The 19,400-nt window shown below is 50.9% G+C and overlaps 1 protein-coding gene and 1 non-coding gene across 6 annotated transcripts in view; one reads left to right on the top strand and one right to left on the bottom strand.

Annotated features, from left to right (window-relative positions):
- FBXW4 (F-box and WD repeat domain containing 4) overlaps positions 1-18,585 on the top strand; it is an 86,607-nt gene extending 68,022 nt beyond the window's left edge. For 4 of the 5 annotated variants that reach the window (XM_010356129.2, XM_030940376.1, XM_030940378.1 and 1 more), the window contains exons 6-9: positions 2,987-3,052; positions 16,767-16,907; positions 17,488-17,629; positions 17,847-18,585. In XM_010356129.2, coding sequence (XP_010354431.2) covers positions 2,987-3,052; positions 16,767-16,907; positions 17,488-17,629; positions 17,847-17,966 — 469 coding nt within the window. In that variant the 3' untranslated portion in view covers positions 17,967-18,585. The remainder of the gene's footprint in view (positions 1-2,986; positions 3,053-16,766; positions 16,908-17,487; positions 17,630-17,846) is intronic. The other variant, XM_010356130.2, reaches the window with a different exon arrangement.
- LOC115900550 lies at positions 5,197-5,303 on the bottom strand. Its single transcript, XR_004060231.1, has one exon. It is a non-coding gene; the product is annotated as a U6 spliceosomal RNA (small nuclear RNA).
- Positions 18,586-19,400: the final 815 nt, after the last annotated feature.

Here is a 19,400-nt window from a genome sequence, read left to right on the forward strand (position 1 = left end):
CATGGAAGCTTGGCTTTTGCTTCATATTCACTTTCTGCACAATGGGAATAATGTCTATCTCGTGGGCTCATTGTGAGATGTGACGCACCATTTGGGTGTTGGAGAGTAGTGAATTCCTTTTCTTCCTCTGCTCCATGTGTCTGTTGTACCCTGAGATTGCATGTGGGCACACCCTTTCTAATCTTCTGACTTTGAGTGTGGCTGGTCTGTAGCTTCTGCTCATTCGTCCTAATGACCATGGGAATAAGGGGGCAAGAATGGCTGCAGGTAGTCGGGAGTAGTTCAAGGTGTACAAGACTGTGTCTGCAACCAGCCTGACCCCCAAGAGTCCTGGGAAGGCCGTGTGGTTTGGGTGTGAGTCCTGGTGAGTGTTTGCTCAAAAATCTGCTTGACTGTTGATGGTTTTTTACTGAGTGTTAAATTTGATTAAACTCTTTAAGTCCTCCTAAGTGCCGGGAAGACATTCTACTTTCTCTCCCTCTTTTCCTCCTTGATCACAGTGGTTAGGCGAGAGAAAAAGGCAGCTTTTGGAAAGAAACATTTATAGATGTCACATCTAGGCAATTAAGAAAGCGCTTCACAGGAGGCTGGGCGCCAGTGGTTCACACCTATAATCCTAGCAATTCGGGAGGCTGAGACAGGTGGATCAACTTGAGCCCAGGAGTTCAAGACCAGCCTGGGCAACATAGAGAGACCCCTGTCTCTATTTAAAAAAAAAAAAAAAAAGGACCTGTACAGGGTATGAAGGTGAGGTGCACTCCTCCTGGCGGCAGATGATCAGGGCCAGATGTTGGTGGGCCAGAATAGAGGGGGATAGGAGTCCCTGGGAAGGGGGTTTGCATCCCCACCCCACCCTCATCCCTGCCACTCCCACAGCTCTGATCTCCAGCAAGATTAAAGTTCCATGTTGCTCCCCTCTCTATTGACTTACCTTGATGCTAATTTAGGCCTGTGGCCAGTCAGAGGCCCTGCCATAGGCCTTAAGAGATGCCTGACCAGGCGCGGTGGCTCACGCCTGTAATCACAGCACTTTGGGAGGCCGAGGTGGGCGGATCACGAGGTCAAGAAACTGAGACCAGCCTGGCCAACATGGTGAAACCCCGTCTCTACTAAAAATACAAAAATTAGCTGGGTGTGGTGGGGCATGCCCGTAGCCCCAGCAACTCAGGAGGCTGAGGCAGGGGAATTGTTTGAACCCAGGAAGTGGAGGTTGCAGTGAGCCAAGATTGCACCACTGCACTCCAGCCTGGTGACAGAGGGAGACTCCTTTCAAAAAAAAAAAGATGCCTGTGTCTGTGCTGGCGCCCTTCACCTGGCCCCCACTCCTCAAGTCTGGATAGTCCAATTGCCTGCTCGAATGATTTCCAAGTGGCTATTATGTTTCCAGCCCAAGGTAATTGGCTTTACCAGTTATTAATGGATTACCCTAAAGAGAAAAATGTTGGGGGAGGGAGGAGAGGGCAACACCTTCTGACTTTGTAGTTTGGTTCTTCAGTGTCCACTGGCTGCTTCCCAGGCTGGCAGTCACTTGCGGCATGGCACAGTGGCTGTTTTGGCACTCCCACTCTATAGTTTTTGTGGCTGCTGGCAGCCTTGAAGAAGCTAGGATGATGGGGCATGTCCCTGGAGGAAGTCTTGGCTTGAGTCATGAAAGCCCCAGGATAGCTCGTATGGCCTTTTTATCAGCCTAGGGCTGAAGAGCAGATAACTGCCCTGCAATTTTGATTGTAAATCAGTGGTTTGGCCAGTGCCTGCCCTAACATCTCCCCCATCAGCAACTGGCAGGCCAGCCTCCCCCCCAGCCAAAGCCACTGGCTTCTCCATGGCCCTCTCTGTGGAAATCTATCTCCTCACTGACATGCTTGGGATCAGAGAGCCACAGGTGCTGGGCTGGGCCACAGCGGATGGGCTGTTGCCCCCACATTGCTAATGTGTTATTAGTATGTCCAGTCTTCCTTCCCCCCATGAAAGACATGTAGGGACATGGCCCATTCCTGCCCCAGGGCTCCTGACACCACTCTTTTCAATTTGCTTGCTTGCTGTTTAAGTTTTAAGCCCAGGTTTCCTGAAGGCTTCCCCTCTCCACCCTACCAAATCCTCTAACAAGAGTTGTCTGGCTCATAGGTTCAAGTTCTAGGCCAGCGCTACAGCCAGCCTGGCCCACTGCATGGATCCTTTACACCAGGCTTGTGCCTCCATTTAAAGTGAGACTCTGCAGATTGTATATGTTGAGGTTTTTAGGGCTCTAAGGGACACTCTGGGCAACAGGGTCAGCCTGCTCCTTCTCATGTGCCTCTTGGCGTTGTTCGTTATTGGCCTCAGAGGACTCTGGCGGACTCCCATTCCACCCTCCAGAAGCCCTGGCTGCCTGGCCCCTGTCATTCCCCACTCCGCTCCACCTATGTACTAGCATATACCCATCCAAGGGATTCACTCACCTTTCATATTTTTTCCTTTTCTCATTTTGGTGCCTTTATACCTGCCTTGTGCTTATACCACATTACCAGATTCCCCCAGCTCTTAAAACCTTCAGGAATGCCCCTCAGTTGTTCCTACTTCTGACCAGGGGCATCACCTTCCAGCCCCAGCAGCCTGTTCCTTGGAGCCCTTTTCTGTGCCCTGCTGTTGTGCTCTTGGGGTTCCTAAACAGGAGCCCGACAGGCTTGCTCTCCCTTGGGCTCAAACTTGTCAAATCTAGAGATCTGTTTTTATGGTGCACAAGGACCACTCAACCTAGTCTGTGCAGCAGGCCCAGCTGTGGCTGAGCTCGTGGGTCTTCTGGCCAGGCACCTCTGCGGGGCTACACCCCTTACAGTGCTCCCAGATGTCTTCCCATAGCTCCTGTGATGGCTCCCTAGGCCACTTCTCCCATTCTGGCTTAACCCACAATCCCCTTGGGAATGAACACGGCATTTCCCATTGTTAGCCATTTCCACCGCAGGTTCTGACAAGCCAGATCTGATTCTGCTCTCCTTTTGTTTGGCAGCTCTTTTGTGACAGGGACAGCTTGTTGCGGGCACTTCTCACCCCTGAGAATCTGGGACCTCAACAGGTAAGAGATTCCTGAGCCCACCCTGGCTTCCAGCCCAGGAGGTGAAGGAAAGCTTGCCGAGCCAGCCTCTGCCTCGGTTGGCTGAGTAGTCCAGGAGAAGGCTGGAAAGTGGTGTAGTAGGAGGCCTCTGCTGTGGTGCCTTCTCACATGGAATCATTCGGGGTTAGCTGGAGAAGACTGTTGAAGTAATTTATAATAGGTAAATAGTTTCATGCAGAATTTATGATAACAACAATTTGGATTTATGATACTCTTTCTCTGAGGTGTGCCTATGTGGCTATATAAAATCCCATCTATCCCCAGAGATGATTTTGCTAAAATAAAATTTGAAGGTGGCCTACAGACCTATAAAAAGAATTATACATAACAGTGAAAATACATCCAGGTTTTATTCACAATTCTCTGCTTTGGCAGGCTTGACATGTTCCCATCTGATTATCTGCCATTCTGGTTTTTTTTTTTTTGACTTTTAATTTTGAAATAATTATAGATTCACATGAAGTTACAAAAATAAGATGGAAAGGTGTTTGTGTAACATCTTACATAATATATAATATAATAAACCAGAAAATTGACCCTGGTACCATCCATGGACCTTTATTCAGATTGTACTCTGTGTGTGTCTGTGTGTGTGTGTGTGTGTGTGTAGGTCTATGTCTGTGTGTGTCTAGTCCTTTGCAATTTTATCATGTGTAGATTCAGATAACCATCACCACAATCCAGGTACAGAACTCTTTGTTCCATCAGCACAAAGATTCCTCATATACTCCTTGGTAGTCACACCCATCCTTCTCCCCTCCTACTCTTCCCATTGTCCCTGATTCCTGGCAACTTCTTATGTGTTCTCCATCTCTATAATTTTGTCATTTTGAAAATGTTATATAAATGGAATCATACAGTATGTCACTTTTTGAAACTGGCTTTTTAAAAACTCAGCGTAATTCCCTTGAGACTCACAGATGTTGTTGCATATATCAGTAGTGCATTCCTCTTTATTGCTAAGTAGTATTCCGTGGTATGGATATACCAAAGTTTCTTTTCCCCATTGAAGGACGTTTGGGCTGTTTTCAATTTTTTGACTATTGCAACTAAAGCTAGTACGACGCATACAGGTTTTTGTGTGGGCATATATTTTCATTTCTCTGGGATAAATGCCAAGGAGTACAAATGCTGAGTTGTTTGGTAAGTGTATGCTTAGTTTTTACCTGCCAAGCTATTTTTTGGAGTATCTTTATTGTTTTACATTCCCACCACCAATGTATGAGAGATCTAATTTCTTCACATCCTCACCAGCATTTGGTATTTCACTATTTTTTTTCTTTTTTCTTTTTATTTTATTTTTTTATTTTTTTATTTTATTTTATTTTATTTTTGAGATGGAGTCTCGCTCTGTCGCCCGGGCTGGAGTGCAGTGGCCGGATCTCAGCTCACTGCAAGCTCCGCCTCCCGGGTTTATGCCATTCTCCTGCCTCAGCCTCCTGAGTAGCTGGGACTACAGGCGCCCGCCACCTCGCCCGGCTAGATTTTTGTATTTTTTTAGTAGAGACGGGGTTTCACCGTGTTAGCCAGGATGGTCTTGATCTCCTGACCTCATGATCCGCCCGTCTCGGCCTCCCAAAGTGCTGGGACCACAGGCTTGAGCCACCGCGCCCGGCCTTTTTTTCTTTTTTAAAATCTGTATTTATTATTATTTTTTTAGAGATACAGGTTATCATTATATTGCCCAGGCTGGTCTTGAACTTCTGGCCTCAAGCAATCCTCCCATCTCAGCCTCCCTAGCAGCTGTACTACCATGCCCAGCTAATTTTTTGTGGGTTTTTTGAAGAGATGGGTTTGCCATTGTGCCCAGGCTAGTCCTGGGCTCAAGCGATCCGTCTGCTTAGGCCTCTCAAAGTGCTAGGATTACAGGCATGCGCCATGATGCCTGGATTCACTATTTTTAAACCATTACAGGTGTGAGCCATGATGCCTGGATTCACTATTTTTAAACTATGATGTTATATTTCATCATGTTTTAATTTGAATTTCCCTAATAGCTAATGATGTTGAATATATTGTCACGTGTTTATTTGCCATATATTTCATATATGAATATTCTCTTTGGTGAAACGTCTGTTCATGTCTTTTGCCTGCTGGATTGTTTTCTTTTAATGGAACACTTCATGAATTTGCATGTCATTCTTGCACAAGAGCCATGCCAGTCTTCTCTGTGTCATTTCCATTTCGGTACATGTGCTGCCGAGGCAAGCAATTTTTGTTTTGTTTTGTTTTGTTTTACCATTGAGTTTTGACAGTTCTTTCTGTATTCTAGATATTAGTCCTTTGTCAAATATGTGATTTGCAAATATCTACTCCCAATCTGTAGCTTGTCTTTTTTTTTGAGATGAAGTCTCACTCTGTTGCCCAGGCTGGAGTGCAGTGGTGCGATCTTGGCTCACTGCAAGCTCTGCCTCCCGAGTTCACGCCATTCTCTTGTCTCAGACTCCCAAGTAGCTGGGACTACAGGCGCCCACCACCACGCCCGGCTAATTTTTTTTATTTTTTAGTAGAGACGGGGTTTCACTGTGTTAGCCAGGATGGTCTCCATCTCCTGACCTTGTGATCCGCCCGCCTCCGCCTCCCAAAGTGCTGGGATTACAGGCGTGAGCAACTGTGCCCGGCTGCTTGTCTTTTTATCCTCTTAACAGGGTCTTTTGAAGAGCAAATGTTTAAAATTGTGATGGAATCTAAATTATTGACTTTCATTGACTGTGCCTTTGGTGTCAAGTCTAAGAACTCTTCACCTCGTCCGAGGCCCCAGAGTCTGTGTCTTAAATGCCACAATTGGCAGCACTAGTGAGGATGCTCTTCTCACCCGCTTCCTCAGTCGCTGAGTTTTGTCTTCTCCAGTTTTCTCCATCTCCCTAGGAAAGCAGTAGCTATAGCTTTTTTTGTTGTTGTTTTTTGAAAAATCCATTCTATAGTCAGTCTTTCCAAAATTTTTAAAACAACACGAGATATTTTAATCAATGAATCATGGTGTTTTCCTTCAACATTCTCTTTAGATAGTCATCCAAGAACAGGGATGGGAAACTCCCTACTTCCCCAAACAACCATTCCGTCTTTCGGTAGCTCTGTGAGTGAGAATGCCCACCCTTTATCATGGATTGATTTGCTCCCTGAAGCTGTGATCCTGGACAAGAGACAAGCAAGTTGAACCTCTCTCCTGAAGAACAGACCTTTAAATATCTGAAAACCTTGGTTCTGCTCTTCCAGGGCCTCCTCTTCTTCAGGCCACAAGTTCTAGGTCCTTCAGTTGTTTCTCATTAACATACTAGATAAGTTAGCCATAGCCTTTGGCTGCAATGAAGACCTAATTCAAAGTGGCTCAAATAGGCCCGGCGCAGTGGCTCACCTGCCACAGCACTCCGGCCTGGGTGACAGAGTGAGACTGTTTCCAAAAACAAAAACCAAAACACAAAGTGGCTCAAACAACAATGGGATTATCACTCTCTTAGATGACAAGGAACCCAGAAGTTGGACGGGTTCCAGGGTTGATGGTTCAGTAGCTCCACGAGATCATGAGGGCCCAGATTCTCTCACTTTCTGCTTTGCTACCCTGGTCAAGGTGGCTTTTGCTCTCAAGCTTGTTTAGAGCTGCTCCACGAGCTTGCAAGGCAACACTCAGAGGGAAATAGGAATAGCATATGTCCCTGTCTGGGGCCCCTTTTTAAGATGAGGAAGCCTTTCTTAGGAATTTTTCAAGCAGACTTTTCCTCACATCTAATAGTCAAAATTGTATTCCAGTACTCGCCCTAAACCAAACCCTGGCAAGGGGAATGGAATGACCAGTCAAGATTCACTTCCTGGGCCAAGGGAAGAACTCAGCTTCCACCCCTGCCCCTACACATTAGCAGCAGCAGGTGCAGGGAGGGATGGCATAGAAGCTGGGTTTGCTTGGCTAGAAAGAATATGAGGAATGTCTAGATAGGTGACCTATAGTGTTGGTCTCACATTGGTTTCAGGACCATTCTCACCTGAAAGTTTCTCTAATTTATCTCGTTTTATCCTTCTTGAAATGGCATGTTCATAACTGATTACTGGACAGACCAGGTGTGGTCTGATGAGTAGCAGATGCTGGCACCTCCTTCATTTTAAATCTTCTGCTTTTGTTAATAAAGCCAATAGTCATACCCCACTGTTGCTAGCCTAACTGAAACTTCCCAGGACTGCTTTGTGCTTTAGCCCCTGGGATATTGGAGCTCCTACAGTCTGTGAAACTTGTTCCCCATGAGCTCACCCTGCCAAACTCCCGCCACAGGCCCTCCTTTCTTCTGAATGGGGCTGGGGTAGAGGCAGCCCCTCCCCTGGTGCCAGGGCCAGTGTGATGGGAGGCTGTGAGGAGCTCGGGAGAGAGAACTGGCTGTGTGGCCAAACAGACCTGGCTTCCAGAACTACTGTGCCTCTTGCTGTGATCTGGGGCCCTCTGGACTTCAGTTTCCTCATTTGTAAAGTGGAAATTAGTTATCCCTACCTAACAGAACTGGTATGAACAAAATTATTGTGAAAAAGTGTCCCATACAGTGCCTGTCACCTTGGAGGCATTCAACGAATGCAAGCTGTCCCTTTCCTGCTCTTCCTCCCCATCCAAACTAGTACCTCGGAGTTTGTGGAGGCTTCTTTTTTTCTTGAGAGACAGGGACTTGCTCTGTCACCCAGGCTGGAGTGCAGTAGCATCATCACGGCTCACTGCAGCCTTGAACTCCTGGGCTCAAATGGTCCTTCTGCCTTAGCCTCCCAAGTAGCTAGGACTACAGACATGCACCACTATGCTTAGCTAATTTTTAAACTTTTTTGTAGAGACAAAGTCTTGTTATGTTGCCCAGGCTGGTCTCGAACGCATTGACTCAAGTGATCCTCCCACCTTGGCCTCCCAAAGTGCTGGGATTATAGGTGCCTGGCTTGTGGAGGCTTTTAATTCTCAAAATATCCATGTCTTTTTTTTTTTTTTTGGAGACAGAGTCTTGCTCTGTTGCCCGGGCTGGAGTGCAGTGGCCGGATCTCAGCTCACTGCAAGCTCTGCCTCCCGGGTTTATGCCATTCTCTTGCCTCAGCCTCCCGAGTAGCTGGGACTACAGGCGCCAGCCACCTCGCCTGGCTAGTTTTTTGTATTTTTTAGTAGAGACGGGGTTTCACCGTGTTAGCCAGGATGGTCTCAAACTCCTGACCTCGTGATCCACCCGTCTCGGCCTCCCAAAGTGCTGGGATTACAGGCTTGAGCCACCGCACCCGGCCAGAATATCCATGTCTTAATGACTAGTGGACGAGGAGGTGAACCTGCTGACCTCCTGGCACAGGGAACGCTCTTGACAGTGGGCTGTGGGTCACCAAGATGGGCATTCTGATGAAAGTTTTTACTTGGTTACATAGCTGGGCCTTGTGTTTGGCATCATCACCTGCCTGGGCCCAGGATGACACACAAGCCGGGTGGTGGGCTGGGTACACCACTGTGGCCCAGCATCATCTCAAAGGTTGGGTAATCTTTGAATGGCCTCTTCTGCCTATGGTTGCCTTGGTGGAGGGTACTCTTCCATGCAGATTTATGGTCAGGATGGAGTTCTAAGGCACCATTTCTTTGACTGTTATTCTCTTACGAAACCCCTAGATCTCACCAACCCCAAACACTGGGTCTTTATTGAAACCAGATTGGACCCTAATGAGAATGGGTATGAGACAGCAACAAGCTCATGCCTGGAATCCCAGCACTCCGAGAGACTGAGGCAGTAGGACTGCTTGAGCTCAGGAGTTTGAAAGTAGCCTGGGCAATATGGTGAGACCTTGTTTCTTACCAAAAAAATTAAAAACAAAACAAACCAAACAAACAGCTGTGGCCTCAGTTCTTACTGGAGCCTGAGAAGAAACAGCCTTGCCCCCTCTGGCCAGCCTCTGGGCTCTGCTGCTTGTGGCAGGGCTACCCTGGGCACCACTTAGCAGTGCCTTCTATCCAGCCCCAGGTTCATCTACTGGGAGGAACCAGGCTTTGTTTAAACATCTGTCCTGTCCCCAGAGAAGCTTGGAGGACCAAGTGGTACAGTGATTGAGGAAAGATGCCCTGGTGGAGGCATTTGCTTTTGGTGGGAGGAAATGGATGTACAGGATGACTCTCTAGAGCTGTCTTTCCCAGAGAAACCCAAGTAGATAATAAAGCCATGTAGAAAATAGGATTAAGGTAATGAACAGGCAGGACAAAGTTTGATCTTTCAATAACACCAAAGCCTGACTGACAGGCCAATCTGAGAGGTGGAGCAGCATTGCCGGTAGGACTTGGGGCTGGGTGGTGAGCGGTGCTGGATGGATTCTTTGCTTTTAACCTGTCACCGCTGAAACTTGAGGAGTGCCTGGATTTTCTCTTTTATGTATGTGCTGGGGCTTGGGTAGAGAGCGGGGAGTACTGGAGGGGCAGTTTGCCCTAAGCATTGCTATACCCTGGATGATGGTGGGGGCTGGGACACACTCAAAGCTGTAGCCACCCGCTGGGCACCAGCGCTGCCATCGGGAGCCATCACCCACGTCTATGTGTGTCTCTCAGCTGCTCACCCTCAGGCAGCCAATGCTGCTTCTCACAGAACCTGTACCACTTTCAGGGTCACCATTGTTCCCTCAGCCCCTCATTCCATCAAGACCTCTAGAGACTGTTCTCCTTGCAGGCTGGGCTGGAACAGGGATGGAGGGGGAGTTGCTGACTAAAGCACACAAGTCAGAAGGCAGTCACAGGCACACAGCCATTGCCTAAGTGGCAAGGAACTTGGCTGTCCCCCTCTCCCTTCCTCTTTTTCTGCCTTTCTGTCTTCTGGAGCCAGGCACCATGGGGTTAGGCCCAGGGACAGGGGATTACTATCTAAACGAGAAAGAGTCCTTCACCCAACCTCAAAGTGCCAGAATATTCCTGCTTCTGATGGTAGGTAGTCTTCAAGCCCATTCCCTAACTCCCAGGTGCCAGGAATTCCTGTACCTTCATCTTGACTGACCAACCACTGAAGTATTCCTAGCTAGGCCCTATGATCCTATCAGACCCTGGGGAACTGTGCCAAAGCCATCCTGCCCGAGCCTGGGGTTTGGAGGAATTGAGGCTCATCTTGTGTCCTCTATGTTTGAGCAGGACCCTTCCTTGGCTAGGCCCCAGGGAAGGTGCCATGTGTTGACTGTGTGGGGCCCAGCTCCTGGTGGCTGGAAGGCCCAAGTGGGTCTGACTGGCCTGACATCACACATGCCCCCTTCCCCCATGGGCTTACTCTTGCTGTGGGTTTTATTTTTTTCTGCCAAGGGGCATTAAGATGGACCTAGCACTGGTGCCCTGAGCACAGGGCACAGCTGGGCCCCTGATAGCCTGTGGGCAGGTGGGCTTCAGGATGGAGAGCCCTTTAATCCCAGACCTGAAGGTGTCATAGTAGGTCCAACCACAGCCACAGCCCTAAGCCCCGCTGAGATTGTGGGGTGGGGAAGGGGATAGGGAGGTGGTTGGTGACCTGGCTGCTCCTAGGGTATTGAGTCTTTGGCCAGGCCCTGTGCTGCCCTGTGTGTGTGGCAAGCCCTGCACACATCCCATTGATTCCCCTTCCCCTTTGGGCCAGGGTCATCCCTGGTCCCCTGTTACACCTCCACTTCCACCTCAAAGCTCCCAAGTTCCCCTTTTTTCAACAAAGGCAGGGGCAGAATATGCTTCTCACCCATCCTAACAGACGCCCTAGGTTTTTCCCCTCTGAGCCTGGGTTCAAGCCAACCCCATGCCCGGAATACCCCCTCTGTGCCTAATGAAACCCTGCTCACTCTTCAGCATAAACAGCACCTCCACCACGAAGCTCTCCTTGATCCTGACCCCTATTGCTGGAGTTGGTGGCCCTTTCCACTGAACAGTGTTGGAGCACTGATAAGGGCCACCTGGTCAGCCATGGCTGTGGCCTGGTAGAACTCCCTCTCTGAGCTGGGAACTGGCCTTGGTATCCTGAACTGAGCACAGGATATGAGTGTCAGGGCATCTGATGACATTTGGAATGGTAAGGGACACTTGGCTGGAGCCCTTTCTGTCTGGAGAAGGAAGCTGTGTCCTGCACACAGGCTGGGCTGCTCTGAGGGCACTGTTAGTGCCCCTCCTGCCCAGGTGTGGCTTTGTCTCTGCCCCGGCGCTCTGCCCCCACCCTGTGCAGGGGCCTGGCCCACAGTCAGGGTGATTACGGGAACTGCCCCTCTTTAAAGTACCTCCCTTCTCCTTTGAAAGCATTACTGACAGCTTTTTTTCATTCTTTTTTCTTTACCTCTTTAAGGAACCCTGTAATTTCTTTCTCTTTCTTTCTCCCCCCATAACTTTTTCTTTCTTGTCTCCTCTGTCCCCCTGAACTCTTTGAAATTGGCTCTCTGCCTGCTGACACCAAACTGATACTTTGCGTTTCACTTCTCCTTATCCCTTTATGGCAACAGATGTTGAAATTTTGTATCCTTTTATCTGCCCGGCTGCCCCTTCCTGTAATTATGGCCCCCTTGTTAGCAGTACAAAGTGGGCTGCCTGGCCTTTGAGCCATTGTGTCTGAACACATGTGCGCGGGCGGGTGCTGGGGGTGCGCGCACACAGACACATGCATATGAGAGGCTGTATGCTTGAGAAGGCCCTTCCTTCTTTCTCACCTGATGGGGCCGAGGCAAGCAAAGCTTCTGTAGCTACTCATTGTTAACGTTTAGAACCTATCTGTCCCCTTGATTCTCTCACTACCCCCACCAGAGGGCAAGCCTCTGGGCATCTGTGAGATGGAAAGGCCTGCAAAGAGCTGGAAAGGGCTGGAGGTGGCCCTGGGTAACTCTTGGGGCAAGTCCAGTTGTGCAACTGTAATAGAGAATGTTGAGGGGCCAGTGATGGAGTGGCTGCATTGTCTGTGAAGGCGGGGAGTGCCAGCACCCTGGAGCATATAGACCTGATCTAAGATTTACTGGGTGCGTTACTTCATTTTCTCATCTGTAAAATGGGGTTAAGAAACTTACCTCCAAAGCCTGTTGCGAGGATTAAATGGGCTGATACGAATAAAACACTCAGCATGTTGCCTGGTACACAGTATGGACTCAGGATATGTGAGCTGTTGCTGCGGTGGCTACTCTGCCACCAGGTAACCTTTGCAGCCGTCTCATCTGGCTCCAGCAGACAAAGAGAATAGGCCCTTCAGCCTACTTCCCTCTGTTCCCGTCATCCTGAAAGCTGCTACCAGACGGGATTTCCAGGAGCTCTGCCTTTATCATGGATTCAGGCTCTGCTCTTCCTTGCTATATGACAGTGTCACTTTTCGTATGTGACTCTCAGTTTCCTTATCTACAATTGGGGCCTGAACTAGGACAATCACTGTTCAAAAACTTCATGGCTGTCTGCCACTCACGGAATTCGTGCCACGTGAGGGATGTGCACCTTAAGGCCCACTGTGGCCTGGAGGCCGGACCCTGCCAGCACACTCCCAAGCCTCCAACCAAACCAGATTGCCAGCTGCTGCCAAAACAGCCTGGTTGCCCTAGCGCTGCACCTTTGTTGTTGCTCTTCCTGCCACCTGGGCCATCTCCGTATCTTGTCATTGCCTATGACAGTCCTGTCTCTCAGTGAAAAATCAGTCAACACCACCAGCCAGAAATGCTCGCTTTTCTTAGCTGCCCCCTTGTAGAATTTTCTTTGTTCTCTGTGGTACCTACCAACTCACACTTTGATTTGTTAGTTGGATACATGTTGCAGACTTCTTTCTCTCCCTGGATTGAATACTCCTTGAAGGCAGGGACAAAGTCTCTTTGATAGTCACAGCTTACATCTCTCTGTAGCTTCCATTAAGCACAATGCTTTGTATACAGAAGATGCTCGACTGAAGAAAGGAGGAGATAGAAGGGAGGAAAAACTTCCCATTCTCTTTGCAACCATGTTGGGCCCAGCTTATACCTTCAAGCCATCTGCCCCCCAGGCAGCAGAGATGGAAGAAGGTCAACTCTTTGTCACCCTTCCATCCTCTCTCTCTCTCTCCAAAAGCCATTATTGCATTTCAAGGTAGCACATGGCAGACAGGTGCACAGGTAAGCACAGACCCAAACAGATGCAGGAATGAGCATCCATAGGGTCTCCAGAGAACACCATCAGGAACCCAGTATGTTAAAAATGACTGAAAAATGGTGTGGGAGCCGCAGACATGCTGAGCTGTGGGCTGGGAGGTGGAGGAGGTAGTGACTCAGGAATGCTCTAGTATAGGCGGCTGTAGGGGAGGCTGGGAGAAGTACAGCAGGGCACCAGGCTTCCTAGCTCTGCAGACTTGTTGGGCAGGGGTAAGGTGCCAGGGACTGCCCCCTGTGCCCAGTCCAGCTTAGCACTCAGGGCCTTTCCCTGGTGGGCCACCCAGGTCTTTAGGGCCAGCCCCTACCACCAGTTAGCTGCCCCCCACAAAGATGGTGATGGGTGTCAGCGTTTCATGTAAATGTCCCTCCTCTCTGACTGGCAGGAAGTTCTCTCTCTCCCTCCAGCTGCAGTAGAGTCACCTGGGCAGCAGGATAGTTTGGGCCAGGGGGCCCTGACCTCTCAGGGGTATGGCCACACTCTGCTTGCTTCTTCCTGTCCAGGTAGTGGGGTTCCCATGAGTAGCCTGCACACGGCCAGAGCCAAGGAAACAGGTCTCCCTCAGGCTGCCCCTCCTCAGCCTGCGTCTCATTCATCAAGCTCACACGGGCAGCCCCATCTGTCTTTATGTTTCCCTGGGTCAAGAGAGAATTGCTGGACTTGGCTTGGGGGAGGCTGGGGTGTGGAGGCCCCCAGCACTTAGTGGCTCCTGGAGGCCTGGGCTTTGTCCATGGGAGTTGGAAGGGAATGGACTTTTTGTCTGGCCCTCTATAGTGACAGGCAGGCCCTTGCTCCCGTCTTGGCCCAGGGCTCTGGGCCCAGCAGCCCTGTTCCCACACAAGCTGTGCAACAGCCAAGGCTCTGCACTCCCCCCCTCGCCCCCCACAGTGAGAGGCCGAGAAGCATTCTTAACATTCTTTCCAGAGAAAAGGGGTGAAATGTCTGAATTTGGGGGGTCACCATGTTATACAAATTGCAATCTAATCGTTTTTACAAGAACACACTTGCAGTAAGAAAAGGAGCCCAGGAGGAGGGGATGAGGAGACAGACAGCTTGTTTTGTCCCCCTTTCCCCCAAAGTTTGGGGCTATTGTCGGGCCAATCTCTCTACCAGAGCAGTTGAGCTAGAGTTTGCTAGTTAAATAGGTCTTGGGGTGGGGGCCGAGAAGGGCCCACGGTGCCATTTCTGTTTGTTTTCCCAAATCAAAGCCCCAGCAGGGCTCCTGTGGCACTGCTGGGTTGCTATTTGAAGAGATGGGCCTTTTCCCAGAGGCTGGTGTGTCAGTTTATGCTCTGAACTTAACCTCACGGGCACCACACAACAGAGCCTTGAGGGTCCTGGGCCCAGGGCAAAATAAATTGTATCTTTTTATTGGCCCATTTAAAGTGTGTGTGGCCATTTTAGAGAACTAGAGAACAGCGCAGCAGAAAGAAACTTCTCAGCTCCTGGCCAGGCTGTGTGGGCAGACCAGGGGCTCTCAGGACTTGTGTTGGCCCCCAGGGCCTGGTGCTCACTTGGGCCCTTGGGTCTCCCCCTGAGGGTAGGGACCCTTTGGGCTGTCCTGTATTTCTTACTGCAGATACTTATGGCCATGACATTTTCCAGTGGTGGCATCAATGCTGGAGTAGGGGCCCAGGTTGGCAGCCCAGTCTGGGTGGGCCTCTTATACTGCTGTCCCTGTGCAGCCCCATGAGTGCCCAGCTCTCCTTCCCTCTGAACCCAGGGACCAGGGTGGGCAGGTAGAGCCATGCTGGGCTTCAGTCCTCCCAACCCCCACTGCCTTTCATCTTCTATTTCAAACAAACATGAAATTACTTCTATAGATTAAAGGGGAGAGCTCCTCAGTCATTCCTTAAGGCCTCACTAATGGAGGGGGCAGGGCCCCCAAATCTGGAAGAGGGAGGAGAACTGTGGAGCCAAACAGCCCCTACCCAGCATGCACCCAGTATACCTGTGAGAGAGAGACTGACTCCCCTATAGGGCTCTGGCCTGCCCAGGGTGGCTGAATCTTGGCTGGTGGCCATCTGGGAAGGCAGGGCTTCTCTGGGAGCCAAGGTTAGTAGTCTCTAAAGGATGCTGATCTGGGGAGAAGGCCTTCTCCCTGTTCCCTCTCAGGAGCCCCCCAACAGAGGCTTCTCATCTTCTCCCCGCAGGCCCAGCTCTGGGCTACTGAGATGAAGACCAGAACTTCCCTGAGAAGGAGGCTGGGGGCAGGGGTGCTGACTTGGGGATTAATTCCCCACTGGCAGCAGCAGTGCTCCTGGCCAGGGCTCACTGCCCAGGGCTCAAAGGGGGAAAGGTGGAAGGAGCAGAAAGGAACCCCCAGTCTCCTCCTTTGATTACTTCGGCCTTAAGGGAAGATGGCAGCTCTGTCAGGGAGAAGGGAGGTTGTGGGTCAGGGTCTGAATGAGGTGGAAGGATGAGAGCTGACATCTGCATTCAGACGTGTGGCTGGCTGCCTTGTCTGCCTCAAGCCCTTTGCTGACATGCTGCTTGGACCAAAGCTGCGCTGGTGAGCCATGAAGTCCCTTCACTCCATGCCAGGGCCTCTTACCTGGACATCCCTTTGAAGTGTCCATGGCCTTATTTCTCCTGTCATGGCATGGGAGAGCCCAGCGTCTCATGGGTAAAGGAAGCTGAGGCATCAGGCCTGGAGGGCGCCCCTTTTCCTTCATTCCCCCCAGTCATTCTGCAGAAACTCAATACTTCTACCCATCCCCTGGCCGCAGGGATTAGCGGGTGCACTTGATGTTGAGGGGTAGTTGCTAGGGACAGGGAGCCCCCCTACATGGTTGCTAGGGGTCTGGCATCAGGGCAAAGGGTCTGCCCACTGCCGCGGTCACGGAGGGAATTACACAGTCACAAAGAAATTGTTCTTCTCAGTAATCTGCTCTCGGCCACCGGGTGGGGTGAGGGTGGGGGGAGCAGGCTGGAGTCCCGCAGGCTGGGGGCTGTGATCACAGAGGCGTGCTAGCCCCGGGCTGGGGGCCAGCTAGGCCAGGAACACCAGGGACAGCTCACTAAGCTGCTTTCTCAGCGATTTCTCTCCCCAAACACAAAGGTGTTTACTTGTTTTAACATCTCCTGGGACTCCCCTTCTCCCTTTGTGTGGTCTTTATCCCCAATGAGGTTTGAGCCCCAGATTACAGGCAGGAATTAAGGCATTGGACTCAGGCAGCTCAGAACTGCATGACCTGCAGGATCAAGAAGTATAAAGTAACCAAGTGTGTGTGTGTGTGTGTGTGTGTGTGTGTGTGTGTGTGTGTGTACGTGTACGTGTATGTGAGGGGGGCCGACCCCTTTAGCAAGCCCCATTCATCGTCCTGAGGAGGAGTGGCTGGGTGGGTGGCAGCTGGCACGCAGGTGTGATGGAGGGGCTGCTGAGGCCTGGGATGCTGGGGGAGGGGTGGGACCTGGGACTGGTTGCAGAGGCCTCATAGCAGGGGTGAGGTGGGTAGGAATTGGGCATCTCTTCCCTTAGCCCCCTTCCTTGAGTCTCATTCTTTCTAGCTGAGGAAAGAGAACATTTCCCCAAGGTCTGATGCCCTCTGAAGGTGGAACGAATGTGTATGGCCCATGTGGAGCAGCCTCACTCTGTCCTTCCCTTCCCAGTGGGCAGCTGATGACACACTTGGGCAGTGACTTTCCCCCAGGGGCTGGGGTGCTGGATGTCATGTATGAGTCCCCTTTCACACTGCTGTCCTGTGGCTATGACACCTATGTTCGCTACTGGGACCTCCGCACCAGTGTCCGGTGAGTGTGCTGGGCAGAAAGGACAGGTGGTGGGGGTCTGCACAAATCCTGGTCCTTTCTCCAGTCCTGGGTTGGCCCATGGGAGAGGGCACAGAGACTCCATGTCAGGGCCGGGAAGGAAGAGTCCTGCAAGGTCATATCAAGCTTAGACTTCCTGCACTTGGGCAGCCCTGGTCGCAGTGGCTTGGGAAACTATAGCCAACAGGCCCTGGCAAAGGTAGGCGTTTCCCAGAGCCTCTGGAGCCATCAGGGTACTGTCCCTCAATATTCTGTCCCAGCCTTTCTTGAGGCCTGTGTTACTTCTCCCCTTCTTGAGTCCAGTGATAAGTAGCTGGCCATACGCAAACAGAAGTGCAGGCATAATCTGCTCTGTGGTCTGGGCCATGGTGAGACAGCCCTCTACAGAAGATGCTTTCTCCCATGAAGTTCGGTTTTTGATGAATCTGATTATTTCAGCTTCTGTCTCCTCCATCCCGGAATGGCTCCTTAACACTCCCCTCAGCCACTCTAGGCCCAAGAAAGCTGGGGCAGAGGTGGAGGGTACCCTGAACCTCCTTCTGCGTCTCCTCTTCCTGGACAGGAAATGTGTCATGGAGTGGGAGGAGCCCCATGACAGCACCCTGTACTGCCTGCAGACAGATGGCAACCACCTGCTAGCCACAGGTTCCTCCTACTACGGTGTTGTACGGCTGTGGGACCGGCGCCAAAGGGCCTGCCTGCACGTAAGTGTCCTGCCCACCTCTTCTCCAGCATGCCAAGACTCATGATTATGGGCTGCATTTGGGAGAGGGTGAGGTAGCCAAGGATGTGCCTAGAAAGGGTTGGAAGAAGCCTACAATGGCACATGTCCCTCTTCCCCTGGGCCTGGGGATCCTGGGTTAGGGCACACCCCTGTCCCACTTGGAAAGCTCTTACCACTTCCTGTGCTCTCCCTTCCAGGCCTTCCCGCTGACGTCGACCCCCCTCAGCAGCCCTGTGTACTGCCTGCGTCTCACCACCAAGCATCTCTATGCTGCGCTCTCTTACAACCTCCATGTCCTGGATTTTCAAAACCCATGACCGTCAGGGCCATCCCTGCCTCTGGGCCAGGGAAACCAGCTACTCAGGGACCTCTCTTGCCTGGCGGGTGCAGTGATATCTCCTCCCCAGTGCCCCACTGTGCTCCTGGGCCTGTGACCCCAGTGCTCAGGCACCTTGCACTAGAGGCTTCTGACTCCTGGGGCTTTGGGGCTTACCAGAGATGCAGTCCCTCCCAGGAACCCGTTGGTGAAGCAGGATCTGCTGCTTGTGCGGCTGAACCCGGGCCTTGCGTCCCTGTTTGGCCAGAGCAAGGATCTGGCCTGGAGAGGCCCATCCTATACCCCTTATTAGAGCCATGATAGCCTACAGAGTGAGGTGAGGTGCTCCCACCTTCCCAGATGGTTCCTTTCTGCCCCTTCCTGGAAGGAAAGGTAAGGCTGCCAATAGCCCACTGGCACCAGCCAGACCTCACCCTTGACCAACCTCTTGGGGCCGGGGGTTCATTCCTGGGGCATTGTGACCTGGTTTTGCTTTGAAACCAATAAAGAGCAGAGGGAACCCAGCAGTTCTGAGTTCTGAGCCAGCCCTACCTCAGGCTGGCTGTTGAGACAAGCTACAATTTTCATTTTTGTAAAAATAAAGCTTGATTGTTCACAGATCTGGTTCCTCATTGGCTGAAGAGTTCCAGAAGGCCCCAGGAGAAGGGAACAGGAGACCCAAGCTCAGGGTTGTGTGTGCTGCTGAAACAACAAGACCAGCCTCATGGCTCTGTGTCCCAAAGAACAAAGGTTTCTTTTTTTCAGGAAGAGTTGCCATTGACGACCTATTCCTTAGCCTTTGGGGTGTGGAGGGTCACCTGTGGGTTTGCAGAGGGGACTGTGGAAAGGGTCCAGGCTGCTGGGAGCTCAGTTGTTACCTGTGGTGACCCCAACCCCAACACACACCCTTGGCAACATTATGACCCTTATTCTGGCTTTTTACCCACAATGCCTTAACATCCTGTGTTCTATTTCCAAGGTTTCTGTTTTTGTTGTTGTTGTTTTGTTTTGTTTGTTTGTTGTTTTGAGACGGAGTCTCGCTCTGTTGCCCCAGCTAGAGTGCAGTGGCGCGATCTTGGCTACTGCAACCTCCACGTCTCAGGTTGAAGCGATTCTCCTGCCTCAGCCTCCTCAGTAGCTGGAATTACATGCATGCGCCACCATGCCCGGTAATTTTTGTATTTTTAGTAGAGACAGGGTTTCACCATGTTGGCCAGGCTGGTCTCGAACTACTGACCTCAGGTGATCCGCCCGTCTCAGCCTCCCAAAGTGCTGGGATTAAGGCATGAGCCACTGCGCCTGGCCGGTTTCTGCATTTTTAAAATGTTTCCCTTGCCCATGTATCTTCAGGAGTTTCCTCTGAGCCACTTCTGCAAGCTACGATAGCGCAGGTTCCCTCCAGCCTGGTCTTCCTGTGAGTTTGTGTAAACAGGCT

The sequence above is a fragment of the Rhinopithecus roxellana genome, chromosome 11 (genome assembly GCF_007565055.1).
Source record: "Rhinopithecus roxellana isolate Shanxi Qingling chromosome 11, ASM756505v1, whole genome shotgun sequence".
NCBI lineage: Eukaryota > Metazoa > Chordata > Mammalia > Primates > Cercopithecidae > Rhinopithecus > Rhinopithecus roxellana.